At 39.6% G+C, this 21,355-nt stretch overlaps 1 protein-coding gene across 1 annotated transcript in view; it reads right to left on the reverse strand.

The window, feature by feature from the left end:
* The window catches only part of ADGRG4 (adhesion G protein-coupled receptor G4), a 139,162-nt gene that overhangs the window by 107,169 nt on the left and 10,638 nt on the right, over nucleotides 1-21,355 (reverse strand). The window contains 4 exon segments of the mRNA XM_060086393.1: nucleotides 1-1,146; nucleotides 1,148-1,359; nucleotides 15,119-15,207; nucleotides 15,320-15,432. Of these exon segments, the coding sequence (XP_059942376.1) occupies nucleotides 1-1,146; nucleotides 1,148-1,359; nucleotides 15,119-15,207; nucleotides 15,320-15,432 (1,560 nt within the window).

Raw genomic sequence — 21,355 nt, forward strand, 5'->3', positions numbered from 1 at the left:
AATATTAGCAGTTGTGGATGAATGTTCTGTATTAGAAGTACTCCCATGGAATGCTGATGTCAACAGGGTCTGTTCTGGCCTGGAAGTCCAAATGATCTCATTGGTGGAGGATAGATGGTTACCTTCATCAGTTACTGATGTGGGACCAGACTCAGACACCTTGGATGTGGAAGCTGATCTAGTGGAAATCAGAGGAAGCATGTTTTCACCACCGGAGGGTGTATTCTGGGTATATACTGGCCCAGTGATTGTGGGGTAAAGCGTAGTTTCAGCCACTGTAGGTGCAAGTGTTATCCCAGTAGTCAAGGCTGCATGTGTAGTCTCAGCATCAATAACTGTCTGTACACTCTGAGCTCTGGTGAATGGAGAGGATGTCCTAAAAGAAAGGGCCACGGAAGAGGCCTCTTTTGGCATGGAGGTAGATATTGTGCCCTCCACTCTGGGTGAAGAGACATCCTGGAAATTTGTAAATGCCGGCTCTGTTTCAACTGTTCTTAGTGCAGGTGTCATTTCAATAGACCTAGTTGAATAAACTATAAAGGGTATTTCCATATCAGTTGTTGCCAATGTGGATGCCGTCTGATTTCTAGGAAATACAGAATCCACTGGAACAGCTGTGGAGAGGAGCACAGACTCAGGTGGCAGTGCTGATGCAGTCCCAATGTGAGTAGTTGTAGCTGAAGTCTGGTCCACCGTGGACTGAGGTACACTTCCAGCAGCTGTAGATGCAAGGAACTCCTGGCTAGCTGTGGAGATAGGGAGTGCCCCCATACCTGTGGATTTGTGTTTGGGCCAAGATGTTGTAGACACGGATGTTGAGTCAATAGATGAGAATAAATATGTTGTCCTCATAACAGCCAACTGAGATCCAGTCACTGAAGTTTTGGATGCAATTGAACTCTTGGTAAATCCAGATGTGTACAGAAAATTAGTAGCTACCCTTGGATGAAAGGTCTCAGTGGCAATGGATTCAGCCATTTTTGTTGTCCTTGTGCCCTCTGAAGATGGGGATTTACTTATTTTCATGGAATTGGTAGTAGGGCCTATGGAGGTACTCTTGGTAGACAGAGCAATGGCTGCTGAAGTAGACAAAATGTCTGCTGCGAGTGTAGCTGTCTCAGCTATGGATGTCTTTAAAAAAATTTGGTGCAGTCATTGTTTCCAGAGGTGGAGATGTTGTATTGAAATATGATCTGGTTGTATAATCAGTTGCAAATACAAGCATGCTTTTAGACACCACCGTAGAAGAATATACCATCTTTTGCAGTTTTAGTCCAGTAACTTGGAATGGTGTTGTCAAATCTATTTGTTGTGAAAGAGTTGTAGTTGTTTCCTGAATTGCTATATTTTCAGAAACAACTGAAAAATTACAAAGCATGTGTTACTTTGGATTCAACTTTAGAAGTCAGAGACAATTCTTTAAGAAACAGCTCTATAATGGTTTTTCATATTTTTAAGAGGAGATAAGTATCAGATATAAATCAAATCAGCTGACCCTTGAATTACAGGGTTTGAACTGTGTGGGTCCACTTATACACAAGCTTTTTTTCAATAGCAAATACTACAGTACTACACAATCCACGGTTGGCTGAATCCTCAGATGTGGAAGAGCGGATATGGAGAATCCACAGATACAGAGGGCCAACTATAAGTTGTAATGGGGGGATTTCGCTGGTGGTCCAGTTGTTAAGACTCTGCGCTTCCACTGCAGGGGGTGCGGGGTTCGAATTAAGATCCCACATGCCACGTGGCGCAGCCAAAAAAAAAATTTGTAACGTGATTTTCCCTACTCTGGAGGGTTGACATTCCTAACCTCCACATTGTTCAAGGGCCAACTGTTCTTGATTTTTCTTTCTTCCTTCCTTTCTTTCCTTCTTTTTTAATTTCTTTCTTTCTTTTTCTTTCTTTCCTTCCTTCCTTCTTTCTTTTTTTTTTTTTTTTTTTTTTTTTTTTTTTTTTTTTTTTTTTTTTTGCAGAACGCAGGCCTCTCACTGCTGTGGCCTCTCCCGTTGTGGAGCACAGGCTCCGGACACGCAGGCTCAGCGGCCATGGCTCACGGGCCTAGCCGCTCTGTGGCATGTGGGATCTTCCCGGACTGGGGCACGAACCCTTGTCCCCTGCATCGGCAGGCAGACTCTCAACCACTGCGCCACCAGGGAAGCCCCTTTCTTTTTTTTTTACTTGGTTTTTCTTAAGATGATTTTCTACTTTCCAAAATCTATATATGATTCTCATAATGCCCTCGTTAAGTAACAGGATATCCATCCAATCGTGTCTCCATAAAAAAATATAGGCACTCCTAAAAGAGGGGTGCATAGTAGAGTAGTACACTGAGTAAGAGGATTAACTTTGGGAAATGAGCCAATTTCTTGAAAGACAAGTGGTCAAACTCACTTAAGAAGAAATAGATGACTTGAATCATCCTATATCTATTACAGAAATTGGATTGTGTGGTTAAAGTCTTCCAAAAAAAGGAGGACCAGCTTTGGATTCAAATAGATGTATTCTTACATCCTGGCTCCCTTATTTATTCATTATGTAATCTTGGACTAGTTAGTTAACCTCTCTGTGCTTCAATTTCCTCCTCTGTAATGTGAGATAATAACACTGACCTTAAAAAATTGTTTCGAGAATTGAGTTAATGCATGTAAAATACTTAGCATCGCACCTGGCATATAGGAAGCGCTCAAAAAATGATTAACTGTTGTCAAATGCCTATTATTCATCTCAGTACTATAAACTGAAAATGTTTTGACCTGGGACCCCAAGATTAAAATTTCTTTAACGTATGCCATTTATGTATATATATTTACCAATAATGTATACATATGTAGAATAAACTTACATTATGTACATTATAAACATACTCAAAATATGCCAAAAGAATATGATAAAAATAAATATAAACAGAAGTTTCACAATATTTTCTTCCTGCATTCTAATGTAATGATGGGCACAGTCACACAGGAGGATGAATTAGTATTTCTATAAATTCATGATCACCAACCTCAAATAAGCTATTCACACTGCCCATCCAGCCTACCACTTTTCTCTGGTCAATTTATGCTCCTACTCTCTGCAATGACTACTGAAAACCTTCCCCATTCTCAAACTTTACCCTCACTGTTTATCAAGTAACCTTTTCCTCTTATTTCATAGGAAAAAACAATGGAAGTCATCAGGTAGAAACTTAGCTGTGCTACCGTCTCAGAAAGCTGACACCAACAGTCATCCCTCTTTTCCCTAAGGAGCCTTCCCCTCCTGATTTAAAACATGTTCCAGCCTGTTGCAATAAAACAGAAAAAACCCCGGGCTTCTCTGGTGGCGCAGTGGTTAAGAATCCGCCTGCCAATGCAGGGGACACGGGTTCGAGCCCTGGCCCGGGAAGATCCCACATGCCGTGGAGCAACTAAGCCCGTGTGCCACAACTACTGAGCCCATGTGCCACAACTACTGAAGCCCATGTGCCTAGAGCCCGTGCTCTGCAACAAGAGAAGCCACCGCAGTGAGAAGCCTGCACACCACAATGAAGAGTAGCCCCCGCTCGCTGCAAATAGAGAAAGCCACGCACAGCAACAAAGAACCAAAGCAGCCAAAAATAAATAAATAAAATAAATAAATTTATTTAAAAAAATAAATAACTAAGACAAAATAAAATAAAAACCCCACATCCTTCTGCAGGTACTGCCCTGTCACTCTCCTCCCCATCACACCCAAACTTCTTTAAAGAAAATTGATCTCTACTGGCTGTCTTCATGCTCCCCTGACCCATTCTTTAGCCCACAGTAATCTGGCTTCTGCCATCATCATTCAACTGAACAGCACTCACTAAGGCCACCAATGGCCTCCATGTAGACAAATACAATGGGTACTTTTTCAGTCCTCATCTCACTTGACCTTTCAACAGCTTTTGATAATGTTGACCACTCCCTCCTTCTTAAGATATTCTTTGAGTTGACTTCTATGACATAATGCACTCTTGGTTTTTCTCCTACTTCTCTGGCCACTCCTTCTGGCTATCACTTTTGCAGACACATCCTATTTCACCTGGCCATTAAATATCAGGGTTCCCCAAGGCTTGGTCCCAGCACCTCTTTTCTTCTCACTCTATAGTTTCTTTTTTTTTAATTAATTAATTAATTAATTAATTAATTTGGCTGCACCAGGTCTTAGTTGACACATGCGGGCTCCTTAGTTGTGGCATGCAAACTCAGTTGCAGCATGCATGTGGGATCTAGTTCCCCAACCAGGGATCGAACCTGGGCCCCCTGCATTGGGAGCGAAGAGTCTTACCCACTGCGCCACCAGGGAAGTTCCTCTATAGTTTCTTCACATCTAGGATTCCAACTTACACATATACACAGATGAATCTCAAAGTTATATCTCTAGATCATATCTCTATTCTGAGCTCCACATTTACATAACTAATTGCTCACTTGACATCATCTCTTGGATATCTCATTAACACCTCAACTCAATACGCCCCAACTTGAACTCTCTCCAAACTGGGTTCTCTTTCAATATTCCCACAGTGAATCATACATTTAATTGTGTAAGCCAAAACCCTCTCCCTCCATCTCCTTCATTTCCTCTCACCTGCTATAGCCAATCCATAATCTTGTCCTATGGATCTTACCTGCTAAATAGCTCTTTACTCCACCTGTTTATCCCCACCATTATCACTTACCACTCTGACCAAGCCACCATCAATCTCTCACCTGGACTACTACAGTAGCTTCCCAACTAGATCCTGCCTCTACTCTTGGGGCCCCTCCAATCTGTTCCATAATGCAATCAGAATGATCTTTTTGACATGCAAATTTGATCACGTGTCTCTCACACATACACACACACCTTTACATACTCAGCTCCCGTTAGTGGCCTTGTATTACTCATAGGATTAAAAAGATTTTTCTTAATAGAGCCTAAAAAAACTATGCATGGTTTGGTCTCTACCTGCCTCTCCAGCCTCAGTTTGTACTAAGTTTCTCCCTTGTTTTCTGGGCTTCAGCCCGGCAGCCTCATTTTAGTCCTGCAATACTTGGCATTATTTTCCCACCACAAGACTACTGCATGTCCTGTTGCCTCTAAGAATGATCTTCCCAGCCTTCTTCATCTGATTAACTTCTATTCTTCCTCCAGATCTCGCTCACACATCACTTTTTCAGGGAAGACTGCCTTCCTTTGCCTCCATAACTAGGTCAAACCAATCTATTCTAGGTTCTTATACATACCTCTTATGACAACCCTCATACCTCTTCTTTTTTTTTTTTTTTTTTGCCGTACGCGGGCCTCTCACTGCTGTGGCCTCTCCCCGTTGCGGAGCACAGGCTCCGGACGCGCAGGCTCAGCGGCCATGGCTCACGGGCCCAGCCGCTCCGCGGCATGTGGGATCTTCCCGGACCGGGGCACGAACCCGTGTCCCCTGCATCGGCAGGCGGACTCTCAACCACTGCGCCACCAGGGAAGCCCCATACCTCTTCTTCATAGTAATTGTCACAGATGCAGTTTTTCATGTGTGTGTGCTTATTAATATCTGTCTTCCTCACTACACTTTATGGGTAGAGCCTTCATCTTTCTTTGCTCACTCACCATTATATCCCCAGTGCCTGGTACAGGGCCTGGCATGTGGTAGATGTCCAATAAATATTTGCAGGCTAACTGAACAAGTGGAAATGATGAAGGCTTGGAATGAGATGAGAGTAGTGTGGGGAACCCTAATCCTACAGCTATTGGAAAGGAAGAATTGACCTGACAGTTTATGTTAGCGAAGAGGTTTAAGAGATGAAGACAGAGAAATGTCAGAGAACTTGACTTTTGCTTTTGGGCTACTTGGAGAACAGTGGTGATATTCATAGAAATAGGAAAATTGGGAGGGCAGGCTCACTTGGAAGAAAAACACCCACTTCAGGCTCGGATAAGTGGAATTTGGAATGATGGTGGAACATCCAAGTGAAAATGGTGCATAGTAAAATTCAACACTGAGTCATAATTTTTTACCAGTTCAAATCACCCAAAATGAAATCATGCATATTTACCACTGGGAAATTAGCATTTTGAATTTATCTATCTGGGAAGCATAATACCTATGATGTAGGAATAATTATGGTGGTAGACAATCTAGTAACTTATTTCACTGTCTCGAGCATTAAAATTACTTTTAATTTGCATATATAGAAATTATGAGATGTGTGTGGGATATTCTTTGGGATTTTGTGGTCATTAGCAAGTAGAATGAGTGACAATCAGAAACCTGCAACTAACTGTATAGATGAGTAGACAAAAGTTCACACATTTATAAAAAGAAAACTCAAAGTGATATAAGAAGTACTTTTTTACTTAATTTTACAGCATTGTTTCAACTATCAGAGATTCACATCCTATTAGGCAGTATCAAGAAACCGGTACATTTCAGCAGCACAATATTTATTTTAAGCTTCTGCCTTCAAATTTTTCCATAACTGCAAGTAAAAGGAGAATTGTCAGGATCTTGGCTCCCATTTTTGCAGATGGCTCTACCACAGCCAACTGGCTTAGCAAACCTGTTACAGTGTCACTTATATCACATTTGAGGAGTGTGGCATCCCAGGGCCTGAATCGCTCCCTATGAATGCACTAATTGTTGAGAGAAAATTTCACAATTCCCATTCTTTACAAACGATTAATGATTGAGCCGTGTTAACTTTTTAGGAAGACAATAAAACACTACATAGCACAAAAGCCTAAGTTATCTTCTTTGATGCAGCATTCAAATAGCACTGTTAGAGAAATCCATAACAAGTAAACCCTTTTAGAACACAGAAGATGGGAGTTAGGCATGGTATTTTTATCTGGAGAGGGCTGAGCTATAGATGTTAATTGTTATTGACACTTCCTGTAAGCATCTCAGAAAGAAGCATAAGATTGAGAAAAAGAAAAACTGATGAGTTGAACAAAATTGCCAAACAGGTGGCATTTTAAGTACCAGATATCTCCTAGGAATTAATGCAACTTTCATTTTAACTTACAACCTGGATTTGTATATTTCAGAAAACCTCCCATTGAATCTTTCAGATGAAAGTGTTTTTTTTTCCAGAGACATTACTGTCTCAAGTTTTTTCCTCTAAAGTCTTTATTAATAAAAACTCAAGTCTTCCTTAATTAAATCACAGAATTTTAGCACTGTGTTGGAGATTGTATTCAATCCCCTCATTTAGAGATTAGGCCCAGAGAGGTTCAGTGTTGAGAAGATGAGATTTCCACCGGTGAAATATGTAGAGAAGAAATAAGACAGTGTGTGCTAGTGCTTCAATTATCCAGTACCCATAAGTGCATGCCCTCAATTTACACAGAATCATCACAAACCCCAGAGAAAGAAGAGACTCTACCTAAAAGAATCAAGAATTAGCAAATTTAGATAATAAAAGCCAAGTTCTGCAAATGCTGAGCTGCTCAATAGAAAGCAATCACCCAAAATAGTCAGACACAAACTTTAGAAGAGAGAATCACAGTGCTAAGCCAAAACATGAAGGCACCCTTGCAAGCCTAGGCATTGAAACCAAATGGGGATCCCAATTACAGCCATGCCCTGAAACAATATTCCTTGAATAATCACTCATATCCCAAATAGAGGTAATCCAATCAAACGTCAGTAGCCTTTTAACCAGGATCCATAGGGATTAAAGGTCCATGGAAGCAACCTAAGTGTCAATCGACAGATGAATGGATAAAGAAGATGTGGCACATATATACAATGGAATATTTCTCAGCCATAAAAAGAAACGAAATTGAATTATTTGTAGTGAGGTGGATGGACCTAGAGACTGTCATACAGAGTGAAGTAAGTCAGAAAGAGAAAACCAAATACCGTATGCTAACACATATATCTAAGAAGAATCTAAGAAGAAAAAAAAAAAGGTCATGAAGAACCTACGGGTAAGATGGGAATAAAGACACAGACCTACTAGAGAATGGACTTGAGGATATGGGGAGGGGGAAGGGTAAGCTGGGACAAAGTGAGAGAGTGGCATGGACATATATACACTACCAAATGTAAAATAGATAGCTAGTGGGAAGCAGCCGCATAGCACAGGGAGAACAGCTTGGTGCTTTGTGACCCCCTAGAGGGGTGGGATAGGGAGGGTGGGAGGGAGGGAGACGCAAGAGGGAAGAGATATGGGAACACATGTATATGTATAACTGATTCGCTTTGTTATGAAGCAGAAACTAACACACCATTGTAAAGCAATTATACTCCAATAAAGATGTTTAAAAAGAAAAGGCATTGCAGATTATGTGATTGTCCATGTAGAAAACTTTAAGGAACCTAAAAAAACCCAAAACACAAAAAACCTCCTGGGACTTAAAAGTGAGTTCAGTAAGGCTGGAGGATACAAATAACACCAAGCAAAGAGTTCTTAGACATGACACCAAAAGCATGATCCACAAGAAGAAAAATCAATAAATTGTACTTCACCAAAACTAAAAGCTTTTGCTTGGTGAAAGCCCATGTGAAAAGGATAAAAGTATAATCTACAGATTAGGAGAAAATATTTGCAAAGCATATATCCAACAAAGGACTAGAATATATAAAGAACTCTCAAGACTCCACATTAAAAATAAAAAACCCAATGAAAAAATGTGCAATGAATTAGGAGTCTGGGATTAACATATACACACTACTATATATAAAACAGGTAAACAACAAAGACCTACTGTATAGCACAGGGAACTATACTCAGTATCTTGTAATAACCTATAATAGAAAAAAATCTGAAAAAGAATATATACATGTATAACTGAATCACTTTGCTGTACACTTGAAACTAACAAAACATAGTAAATTAACTATACTTCAATAAAAATGAGAAAAATCGGTAAAAGACGTGAATAGTTCACTGAAGAGGTTATACAGATGGCAAATAATCACAGGAAAAGATATTCAACATCATTAGGCATCAGGGAAATGCAAATTAAAACCACAATGAAAATCACTACACACTTACCAGGATGGGTAAAATTGAAAAATAGTGACAACACCCAATGCTGGCAAGGATGCAGAGAAACTGGACCACTCATACTTTGCTGGTGGAACAAAATATGACACAACCACTTTGGAAAACAATATGATAGTTTTATATAAAACTAAATGTGTAACTACCATAATGCCCAGCCATTACACTTTTGGGCATTTATCCCAGAGAAATGAAAACTTATTCTCACACAGAAACCTGTACACAAATGTTCATAGCAGGCTTTTTTTTTTGTAATAGGCAAAAATTAGAGTCAGCCCAGATGCCTTTTAAGAGGCAAATGGCTAGACAAACAGTGATATATCCATGCCATAGAATCCTATTCTGCAAAGGAAAGAAACAAACTATGGATACATACAACAAGCTGGATGACTCTCCAGAGAATGATGCTAAGTGGGAAAAAAAAAGCCAATCCTTAAAGGTTACATATTTCATGACTCCATTTATTAACATTTTTGAAATGACAAAATTTTACAAACAGAGGACAGATTAGTTGTAGTTGTCAAGGGTTAGGGATATGGGAAGCAGAAGTGGGGGGAAAGGGAAGGAGGGAGGTGGGTGTGTTTATAAAAGGGCAACACGATGGATGGTTGCAGTGTTGAAACCATTCAGTAACTTGACTGTGGTGGTGGGCACGTAAACCTACACAGGTGATAAAACTGTATAGAACTCAATACGCACACACACACACACACACACAAATGAGTACAAGTAAAACTAGAGAAATCTGAATAACATCAGTGGATTGTATCCATGTCAATATTCTGGTTGCTATACCATAGCTTTGCAAAATGTTACAATTGGGGAAAACTGGGCAAAGTGTACAAGAGATCTTCAGCTGCATATGAATCTACAGTTATCTCAATAAAAATTCAACTTAAAAGAAGCAAATGCAAAAGCCCACACCGTGCAGGTAGTTGAACGATAACTGAATGTCCGTTTGTACTGCAGGGACCACAGAAGCCATGGAGTCTGGCCTCCATCTTTGAAGGGTTTACAAACATGTTTTGCCGCATTCATCCTGTTCCCATTTGTGAACAAGTGATCACTTGCACAAATGGTCTGCATGAGCTTTGCTGTCTCTGTATTTTAAAGTGGTGATAACCCATGCTAATTCACAGGGGCCTGTGGGCTTAATTGCCATTTGCTCTTTCACTTTAGACCAAATTGTATTATTGTAATCATTGGGAGCTGGAGAACAGAGGTATAGAGTAACTGCATATTTATGAGGCATTTTGTTGCGGATGTACCTGCCAACAGAATATTAAGTAGAACATTTGCTAAGGTACCAAATTCTGCTTGTGATTTGGGTATATCACCTCATATTAAATCTTTGCGTTTTTCTAGCCCACATTTTGCATCTGATTTTTCTTTCAATCACGACCTCTGGAAATATAATTCAGAGCGTGTTTATTAGATTTGTGAGAGATAATGGTGACCAGAAACTGTCACAGACACATCTGCCTGTGGGGTAGAAAAAATATGAAATGAGCATCTTTAAGATGATGAGGAAAAAAAAACTGTTTTCAAAATGTTGTCTGTATTCAGTTTCCAGGCAAGGACATGAAAAATGAATCCTGCAACAGAGAGAGAGACAGGCTGGAAGCTTCCGTCTCTGAATCCATAGGTGAATGTCACCCTTTGCAGGAGACTACAAATAAGGAGGTTTGAATGAACTACAAACAGCTCTTGCTTATCTTTCGTGATGAAAAATGAGGAGAGCACAGAGAATTGATGTACGGGGGCAAAACCAAATTGCCTTTTAGCTAGAAGAGCCCATCCCAATGAAACCTTTCCTATCAGAGCTGATAACTGGATAGAAGGCTTAATAGTGGGCCAGACAAAGGCCTTAGAAAGTACATAAACTATATAGTCAATCTCTGCATATTTTAAGAATGGTTAGTTCATAAAGTAATTCAAAGCAGCTGGAGCATTAGATTAATTAATAAATCTTAGCAAATCAATAGCTACACACACACAGGGACCCTATGTTTTGATACAGGGTAGATTTTGCAGAATGGACTCAATTCATGTTACTTCATTCTTTTCCAAGAAAGGATTTCTCAAATGCATTAACTAAGAGTGATTTAATCTACATACCTTTAGGAAGACTCTTTGTCTTCATACATGCACAAGTCAGAACAAATCCTTTGTTGGATCATGTGTCTGAGCTGAGATTAGGAAATTACTCTCAATTTACCTAGAGAGGAATTTTAGCTTCTCATCAGTCCCTAATGATCACTTCAAGAAATTCCAGTCACCATCCATTCCTTTTAAAAATACATTAGATTTTTGTCACAGCTAAAACCTGGATACAACTTAAAAGTCCTTTAAAGGGGGCTTCCCTGGTGGCGCAGTGGTTGAGAGTCCGCCTGCCAATGCAGGGGACGCGGGTTCGTGCCCCGGTCCGGGAAGATCCCACGTGCCCCGGAGCGGCTGGGCCCGTGAGCCACAGCCACTGAGCCTGCGTGTCCGGAGCCTGTGCTCCACAACAGGAGAGGCCACAACAGTGAGAGGCCCGCATACCACAAAAAAAAAAAAAAAAAGAATAGTTAACTTAATAAAATAACTAGCAAAAAAGGTAAATCAACTTAAATTGTAAAAGCTTATATCCTTTTCTCTTAAAATTGTATGTTTAATAATGTGTCCTATGAAATTACAAGCCCATGTATACTGAGATGTGTGTACAAGAAAATTCATTGTAGCATTACTTGTAACTGCAAAAATTTGGAAGCAATTTAAATGCTCATCCGTGGTGAGTTAGTTCAATAAATTATAGTACATCTATAAATGGATATAGGAAGCCCCAAAATGGATGAGGTGGATATAAACCTACTGATGTGTCCATGATAATATTAAGTTAAAATAAATCAAATTGTAAACCTATGTGTAAATATGCATATATTATTTTTATTTTTTTAGCTATACACATCCATACACACCCATGCATACACACACACATTATAAATCCATAGGAAAAAATTCTAAAAAATAATAGACACCTCTGTGGAGAGGACGCAGGGTAGGTTTTACTTTATGCTTCATGTATTTTTGCATTGTTTGAGTTTGTTTTATTCACAATCATTTACTGCATTTGTAATTTTTTTAATAAAGGAAAGATGCTTAAAAACTACTCCAAAACTAAATTACTAATGACTAGCACCTTTGCCATGATTATTATTTATCACTACACTGTTTAAATATTCCTGAGATATCTCCAACTACAGTGAATACTTGTTTATTAAGCCCAGGTAGCATTCATGGTTTTCAGCAAATGTTCCCCCAAAGCCTTGTTCTCATGAATATATAAATATACACATATATAGTTTATGTGTAAATAGATCTATTGAGAATTGTAACCTAGCAATGTGTTCATTAAAATTTATTTTTGAAAGGTCATAATCCTTCTATGGACCATAAACAGCAATTTATTAGGCAAAAGCTGAAGCTAGACATGTAGTAACCACTCCTATTTATTCAGATAACTGCCCTCTTTTTCCAAGATGTCAGACACCAAGATGGAGGTAGAAGAATTTCTATGGTGTTACAGCTCCTTCAGTGGTGAACAGGCAGTGACCATAGGTGGTAGCTTAATTTCCCCAGGTGGATTATCAGCACCAGCAATTCTCTTCAAAGGAAGCTTCTAAGAGAGTGGCTCATAACTGTTTGGGGGCCACAGACTCCTTCGAGGCAGTCCTGCAAGGTGTGTGGGGTGAAAAGAATGGGCTTTGCAACAGGACAGATCTTTGTGCAAATCCCAGCTCCACTACTGATTTGATGGGTGACCTTAAGCAATTTATTTAAACTCTCAGGGCCTCTCTTTCTTCATCCATAACATGCCTGACACATGGCAAGGACTTAGTAAAAGGCAGCGATTATATTATTTTAGAATATGATGAAGACTATAGACTGTCCTCAGGAGGAAAAAAATTCATCTTGCATTTTTAGAATGGTGCGTACCATCTCAAGGGCTTTGCTCACCTGTCAAGGCCATTCTGGACCTCAGGTTAGGAAATCCTGTCTAAGGTTTGGAAAGAACATTTGAAGGAACCTGAATAGTAGAAATAACATTTTCTACTCCTTTTACTGATTGTCATTTTAGGTTATGTTTTCTTTGGCTTGTTTGTCGTATTGGATTATTTGTATATTATGCCCACCAAGACTTAATCAGACCAAGAGGATAGATTGTACATTAAAAAGTGTACAAAAGAGCAAAATAAATGAGGGGCATCTAACACTTTATCACTTCAGTTAGATTTAGTCATTTACCAGCAAAGTGGTATGAAAGGCCATGGCAATTCACTGGCCAGATTAGGTTTTCAAAGACCACTGCTAAGCATATGGATTTAATAGAGCCATACTTCTGGTTCCTTCCATCAAAAATAAAGTTACTTTAAACTGCTTTGAGTGAGCTGTTCAGGCTTAACCTACTAGCTCGCTTTTGTAATCAGAGCCGGCTAGGACTTTTCTCTTTCGTTTCCAAGCCTTCAGAAAGGAGAAAAACCAAATACCTTCAGGTAGTAGCTCAAAGGAATGGCTTTCCTGTTCCTTTGCATTAGTCTGAGCTCAAAGAAACACAGAAACCCTCTGCCATTAACTCAAACAGCATCCAGACCGTTGGTGAAAACCTATCTCCATAGTCTGCAGGAGCCCTATTAGGCATGGATCTAGCCCCCATTCCCTCGCTAACTCCTCCCAAATCCATAAGAACAGTAAATACTATTCCTCTAAGAATAAGTGAACATTTCAGGAAACGAGAAAAAATTCTATCTTGATGCTGTTATCAATGACTTTACCCACACTTCAGGACTGCAGCTGTTGATGATGGAGAAGATTGGATTGGACGGGAGAGTGGGGTTGTACAGAGAAAAGCAATCTTATATTTCCTCCTAAAAACTGGAAAGAAGGGAGGAAATACATGTGTAATTCCAAAAACCCAGTTTTCTTACAAGAATTCCATCTAAGAGTTCTCCCACAAAGTCATTGCTCTCAAAAGAAAAATGAATTGGTTTATCAATATCATTCCCCACTAAAAGGGACTGGGGCTCTTTGGTAAAATGGCTGATTCTTGGGCTGAGTGGGAAGACTACAAGATGAGCCTGTAACATCTTGTTGTGCTAGAAAGTACGGAAGTGCTCGAAAAATAATGGGAATGTGTCAAAAGGACACAAGAGCCAGACTGAAGGACTCCCACTGGCCAAATCTGGGCCAATTTGAGCAATAAAATAAATGACAGCAACAGATTGTAACCCATTGAATAAACTAAGAGTCCATGAGTTCATGCTGATATAAACATATAAACAACTGAAGGAATAAATAAGTAAATGTAGAAGAAAAGAACACTCTCCCTCACAACAGAATACTAACTAATACTAACTAATAAATGCACTGAAAGTGCATCTGTCCACATTTGGGGAAGGGAAAAGAGAAAACAAATGAAATTTCTGTAACAAAAAAATCAATTTTAGGGCTTCCCTGGTGGCGCAGTGGTTGGGAGTATGCCTGCCGGTGCGGGGGACACGGGTTCATGCCCCGGTCCGGGAGGATCCCACATGCCGCGGAGCTGCTGGGCCCGTGAGCCATGGCTGCTGAGCCTGCGCGTCTGGAGCCTGTGCTCTGCAGCGGGAGAGGCCGCAGCAGTGACAGCCCCGCGTACTGCAAAATAAATAAATAAATAAAAATAAATAAAATAAATTTTATCATCTTTTTTAGCCATAGAGTCAAATCCAGATTATACAATACTATTATGAGTCAATACTGGTGCAAGTAAGCCAAAATAGTTGATATACAAAAATCATCTCTATTTGACATTAGCATGTGACTTTACTTTGGCAGAAGAGTTTCTTCCTAATTATATTTTGCCTGGGCTAATATGAAAAGTTAGATTAGTGTTCCCAGAGCACACACCAACTGAACACTTTGAGGGGGCGGTTAGAAGTGGGGTTGGGGGGAGACCAAGGAAAAGGCAGCTTGGACTTAAAATTTGCTGCACACAATCCTCACTCATATAATCAAAAGATGACTATTTCCATCTACCTAACTGCCTTATTATATTCACGGTGCAACAGCAATTTATTTCTCCAATGCCTTTTCCTGAGCCAAATTACCTGATTTATTCTGTCTCTGGAGACGGCTTCTCACTGAGGCACTGACAGGGGCCTGAAGGATGGACAACACTGAAGCTGCAGGGCTTCCGCTTCCATTCAGGAAAGGGAGACAGGGCGCTGCCCGGAGTGTATCCTGATTCCTCCCTTCCATTTCCTCACTAAGGGGGCTGCAGCTTTAAGAGGCTCAAGATGGCCACGTACCTGGTTACCACTGGCTCTGCAGTCAGGCAACCTGGGTTGGAATCCCAGCTCTGATGCTCATCAGGTGGGTCGCTTTGAGCAAGTAACTTAACCTCCAGATGCCTCACCGTTTGCTTCAGTAAAATGGGAATTCAGGGCCACAGTGTTGCATGAATGCACAACCCAGGGCCACCACTATAGTCTACACCAAATAACACCCCTACCTGCCAGCCTTACAAGACTTTTTGAAGATTAAGTGACATGATGTGTGCTCTCAAGCATTGCTGAAGGACATGTGCATTGGTACAGTCTTTTGGTGGGCAATTTGGCAATATCTATGAAAGTATAAACTGAGTATGCCCTTTGTTTCATAGGTAGCTATTAATGGATCATGATACTATCACCATCGCGTACCTCACAACCCAGGGCACTAGGCAAATATCTGAGGCTTGCTGCACATCAACCTAATTCCACTCCCAGCACAGCCCATGACAAACCAAAAAGAGCTTTATGGCAGAATGGAACATTAACCTTTCTCTGAATTAGGGGTGTAATGTTGGGACCACCACTCTAGAACTGACAGCCGTAACAGCACACTACGCAGGCTGGCAGGAAGTGACAACTTCCCTGCTTTGGGACGATGTCCCCATATGAAAGCTTCTAGATACTCCCTGGCCCTACAGAATTCTCTCCCTCCATTCCTCCACTGAATATCTTCCAAAAGCAAATAAATACATGTCTGCCTACACATACTCGCCTGCACACACACACACACACACACACACAACCATACGCCAGAACTCATAGCATCCACCTGCCAGGGAGCTATTTCTGAACCATTCATGGTGGATGAGCAAGTGCTCTTTTCTGTCCTTGGCTTATGTGATTATAGTATCATCATCTTTCATGTGCCTAATAAATCAAGAGTTAATCCCACATGGCAATAATTGCTATGAAACCTAAGTCTCAATTATGGTTGGTTAACATTGCTTTTCTGTCCAGCCCTCCAAAATGACATCAAATACAACACTTAAGAATGGTTATGGGCTTCCCTGGTGGCACAGTGGTTGAGAGTCCGCCTGCCGATGCAGGGGACACGGGTTCGTGCCCCGGTCCGGGAGGATCCCACATGCCACAGAGCGGCTGGGCCTGTGAGCCGTGGCCGCTGAGCCTGCGCTCTGCAACGGGAGAGGCCGCAGTGGTGAGAGGCCCATGCACTGCAAAAAAAAAAAAAAAAAAAAGAATGGTTATTATGGTGAGCATAAATCTCCAGGGCTTACTTGTCCGTTAAAAGAGAATGTATCATAATTTCACATGGTCTACAAGGGCCTCTGCTCTCTGCAGTATGATAGTATAAAACCAGTTGCCAAAGACATGAACAAGCAAGTAACTAAATCAGAAATATAAAAAGATGGGCTCTCACTATTTTTAAAACACAAGTTAGAACAATAATAAGATACCATTTTTTGCCTTTTAGAATGATAACACTTTAGACTGAGAATATCTAGTACTGACTAGCCTGTGGGGAAACAAGTCACTTTAAAACACTGCTGGTGGTGGGAGTACAATTAGTACAGTCTGCCTTTTTTTCTTTTGAAGGGCAATTTGCCAATATCTATGAAAATTTTAATTGTACATAATTGTGCATATGCTTTTGACCCAGCAATTCCATTTCTATCCATTTATTCTGGACAAACATACATGTGTGCAAAGCTGCAAGTACAAGGATATTTATTGCAGCACTGTTTGTAATTGAGAAAAAAATAGGGAAATCTCTATGTCTCAAGAAGTTAATTGTTACCTCTATACACTGGAATAGTAAAACAAACAAAGTAGATGTATAGAGTCATGGAGAGATTTCCAAGGTTTACTATTAAGTGAAATGGGAGTTACATAAGTATAGATATAGTATTATCCTATTTCAAAGATAAGAGAAAAATGTGTGTGCTGGCATACACTAGAAAAAAATCTGAAAGAATACACTCCAGATAAGAATGAGTATCTTCAGGTTTGAGATTTAGGGGGATTTTTACTTTCTATGTTATTTCAGTAATATTTGATTTTTTTTATAAATAATGTGTTACATTTATAATCAGAAAAATAAGGATGGATGGATGGATAGATGATAGGTAGATAGATAGATAGATAGATAGATAGGACAGATAGATAGAAACCACTTGTGGCCATCCTTGAGGTTCTGCAGACAGAGGTAAGTCCTGCTTAGATCTGAGCAGAAGCGTGGTGTAGTGGAATCCAAAAAGGCCAGATTCAAGTCCCAGTTCTGCCCCTTCCTAGCTGCGTGAACATGGGAAATGAATGCAGGTAAAAGCATTTAAAATTTTTTTAAAAAAATTTTAATGAAGTATAGCTGATTTACAATGTTGTGTTAGTTTCAGGCGCACAGCAAAGTGATTTGGATATACATATATATGATGTATACATATATAATATCCATACATATGTAATATGTATATTCTTTTACAGATTCTTTTCCGTTGAAGGTTCTTACATGATATTGAATATAGTTCCCTGTGCTATACAGTAGGTCCTTGTGGGTTATCTGTTTTACATATAGTAATGTGTATATAGTAGTGTGTACATGTTAATCCCAAACTCTTAACTTATCCCTCACCCCTGTGAAAGCTTTTAAGACAGCGTCTGGCATACAGTGAGCACTATATGAATGTTAAACAAATAAACTCACGTCACTTCTCTGAACCTCATTCCTCCATGGTAAGATGGGAGTAACAATGACCTACCTCGTAGGGACGTTATGAAAGCTGATGCAATAACTAACAAACTGATGCAATAACTAACGTTTAGGTCACATTTGTGAGAAAGTTGATAAACTGCGAAGCCCCATGTAAATGTCAGCTGCCATGTTTGCCATTGTCATTATTAGAGGCCTCTTCTTCCACAACCTCTTCTGCGCCCTCACACATGCAAGCACGACTGCGCTGAGCCCTTGCTGCAGCCTCCAGGCCCTGAGCAGGGCTTGGAGGAGGCTGGGCTGTGATGAGTGGGGACAGAAGCTTTGCCCTTCTGTTTGGCCAGGCAACCAGCGTTCTCTGCCGGGCCTCTCCAGGGCCCGCTTCAAAAGCCACTTGTGTCTTTGCATATGATTTAACTATCCATTGCAGATGTCTGCTTGAACGCTGCCATCTGTTCCCTGGCAATTTTCAAGTTCAAATTGCATGATTGCTCCCCTGAAGCGTGTTCTCTCTTGATTTGGCCATCCTCCGTGTCTCTTCGCCTCTATCCTCTGTTTCCTTTTATTTTAAATTACATGTATTGTTTCCCCCACTTAAAAAAAAAAGAGGTGTTTTTTCCATGATAAAAGTGATACTGTACATGCTTTTTAAAAGAAAAAAATGGAAAGTATTAGAAAGTAAAAAGATGAGAACAAACTCAGCCAGAGTTCCACCACCCAGAGACAACCACCATTAACATTTTACTATATTTCTTTTGCTGTTTTGGTTCTATGCATGGGTTTTGCTTGTTTCTATGTGGCTGAGATCATATTGTATGAAAAATGTGGTACCCTGCTTTCCTCACTTAACATTATGACATAAGTGTTTTCCATGTTGGGAAAACCTTATCATAAACCCCATTTAAATGATTATGTTACAGCCCCCAGGAGTGCCAGGCATCATTGTATTTGTATCAAGAAGATACACATAACATAAAATTCACCATTTTAATCATTTTAAAGTGTAAAATTCAGTGGCATTTAGTGCATTTACGATGATGTACAATCATCACCATTATCTAGTTCCAGAACTTTTCATCACCCCCAAAGGAAACCCTGTACCAATTAAGCAGTCACTCCCCATCTGCCCCTCCCTTCAGCCCCTGGAAACCACTAATCTGCTTTTTGTCTCTGTGGATTTGCCTATTCTAGACATTTCATATAAATGAAATCATACAATGTGGCTTTTTGTGTCTGGCTTATTTCACTTAGTGTAGTGTCTTAAACGTTCATCCATGTTGTAGCATGTGCCAGTACTTCATTCCTTTATATGGCTGAATAATATTCCATTGTATGGGTATACCACATTTTAAAAATTAATTCATATATTAATGGATATTTTGGTTGTGTCTACCTTTTGGCTATTATGAACAGTGCTGCTATGAACATTCATGCTATTGATTTTGTTTGAACACATGTTTTCATTTCTTCTGTGTATATACCTAGGAGTGGGTCATATAGTAATTCTGTGTTTAACTTATTCAGTAACAGCTGACCTGTTTTCCACAGTGGCTGCTCCATTTTACATTCCCACTGGCAACATATGAGGGTTCCAACTTCTCTACCTCCTTGCCAACTCTTGTAGTTTTCTGTTTTTTTTTAAATTAGTATTATAACCATCCTCAAGGGTGTGAGTGACATCTCATTGTGGTTTTGATTTGCATTTCCCTAACGACTAATGACATTGAGCATCTTTTCATGTGCTTGTTGTCCATTTGCATAACTTCTATTCAAGTCCTTTGCCCATTTTTAACTGGGTTGTCTTTTTATTGTTGAGTTGTAAGCAGTCTTTATGTATTCTGGATACTAGGACCTTATGAGATATATGACCTGCATATAGCTCCCTTTCTGTAGACTGTCTTTTAACTTTCTTGATAGTGTCTTTTGATGCACAGAAGTTTTTAATTTTGATGAAGTCCAATTTATCTGTTTTTTCCTTTGTTGCTTGTTCTTTTGGTGTCATTTCTAAGAATCTATCTATTGTCAAATCCAAGGTCATGAAGATTTACCTCTATGCTTTCTTCTAAAAGCTTTATAGTTGTAGTTCTTACATTTAGATTGTTCATACATCTTGAGTTAATTTTTATATATGGTGTGAAGTAAGGGTCCAACTTCATTCTTTTACATGTGTTTACATGTATTTGTATGTATACATGCATATATGTTTACATACCCAGTTTTCCCATCACCATTTGTTAAGTACATTATTTTCCCCCAGTGAATGGTCTTGGCACCCTTGTGGAAAATTAATTGACCATACATGTATGGGTTTCTTTCTGAACTCTCAATTCTGTTCCATTAATCTATGTCTATCCTTATGCCAATAACACACTGTTTTGATTATTGTACTTTGTAGTAGGTTTTGAAATCAGGATGTGTGAGTCCTCCAACTTTGTTCTTTTTCAAGGTTGTGTTGGCTATTCAGTGTTCCTTGCAATTCCATGTGAATTGTGGGATTGGCTTTTCCATGTTTGTAAAAAAGACCATTGGAATTTTTTAATTTATTGAAATGTTTTCTTTTTGGCCACACTGCACGGCTTGTGCGATCTTAGTGCCCCCACCAGAGATTGAACCCAGGCGCACGGCAGTGAAAGCACTGAGTCCTAACCACTGGACCACCAGGGAACTCCCTAAAAAAGACCATTGGGATTTTGATAGAGTTTGCCTTGAATCTGTGGATCTCTTTGAGGTATATTGCCATCTTAATATTAAATCTGTAAACATGGGGTTTTTCCCATTTACTTAGGTCTTCTTTAATTTCTTTCAGCAATGTTTGTGGTTTGAGTGTAGAAGTCTTTCACCTACTTGGTTAAATTTATTCCTTGGTATTTTATTCTTTTAGAAAGTATTGTAAATGAAGTTATTTTCTTAACTTCATTTCAGGTTGTTTTGTTAGTGCATAGAATGTACTACTAATTTTTATGTATTGATCTTGTATCCTGCAATTTGCTGAATTTGTTTGTTAACTTAATCATCTGTTTTTCAGATTCTTTAGGATGTTCTTTATGTAAGATCGTATTATCTACAAACAGAGATAGTTTTACTTTTTCTTTCCAGTTTGGACGTCTTATTTCTTTTTCTTGTCCAATTGCTCTGGCTAGAACTTCCAGCACAATACTGAATAGAAGTGGGCATTCTGGTCTTGTTCCGGATCTTAGGGGAAGATTTTAGCTATTCACAATTAAGTATGATGTTCACTATTAGGTTTTCATAGATGCCCTTCACAGCTTGAGGAAGTTTCCTTCTGTTTCTAGAGTATTGAGTGCTTTTTATCATGAAAGGGTGTTGGATTTTGTCAAATGTTTTTT

Source organism: Mesoplodon densirostris, chromosome X (genome assembly GCF_025265405.1).
Source record: "Mesoplodon densirostris isolate mMesDen1 chromosome X, mMesDen1 primary haplotype, whole genome shotgun sequence".
Taxonomy (NCBI): domain Eukaryota; kingdom Metazoa; phylum Chordata; class Mammalia; order Artiodactyla; family Ziphiidae; genus Mesoplodon; species Mesoplodon densirostris.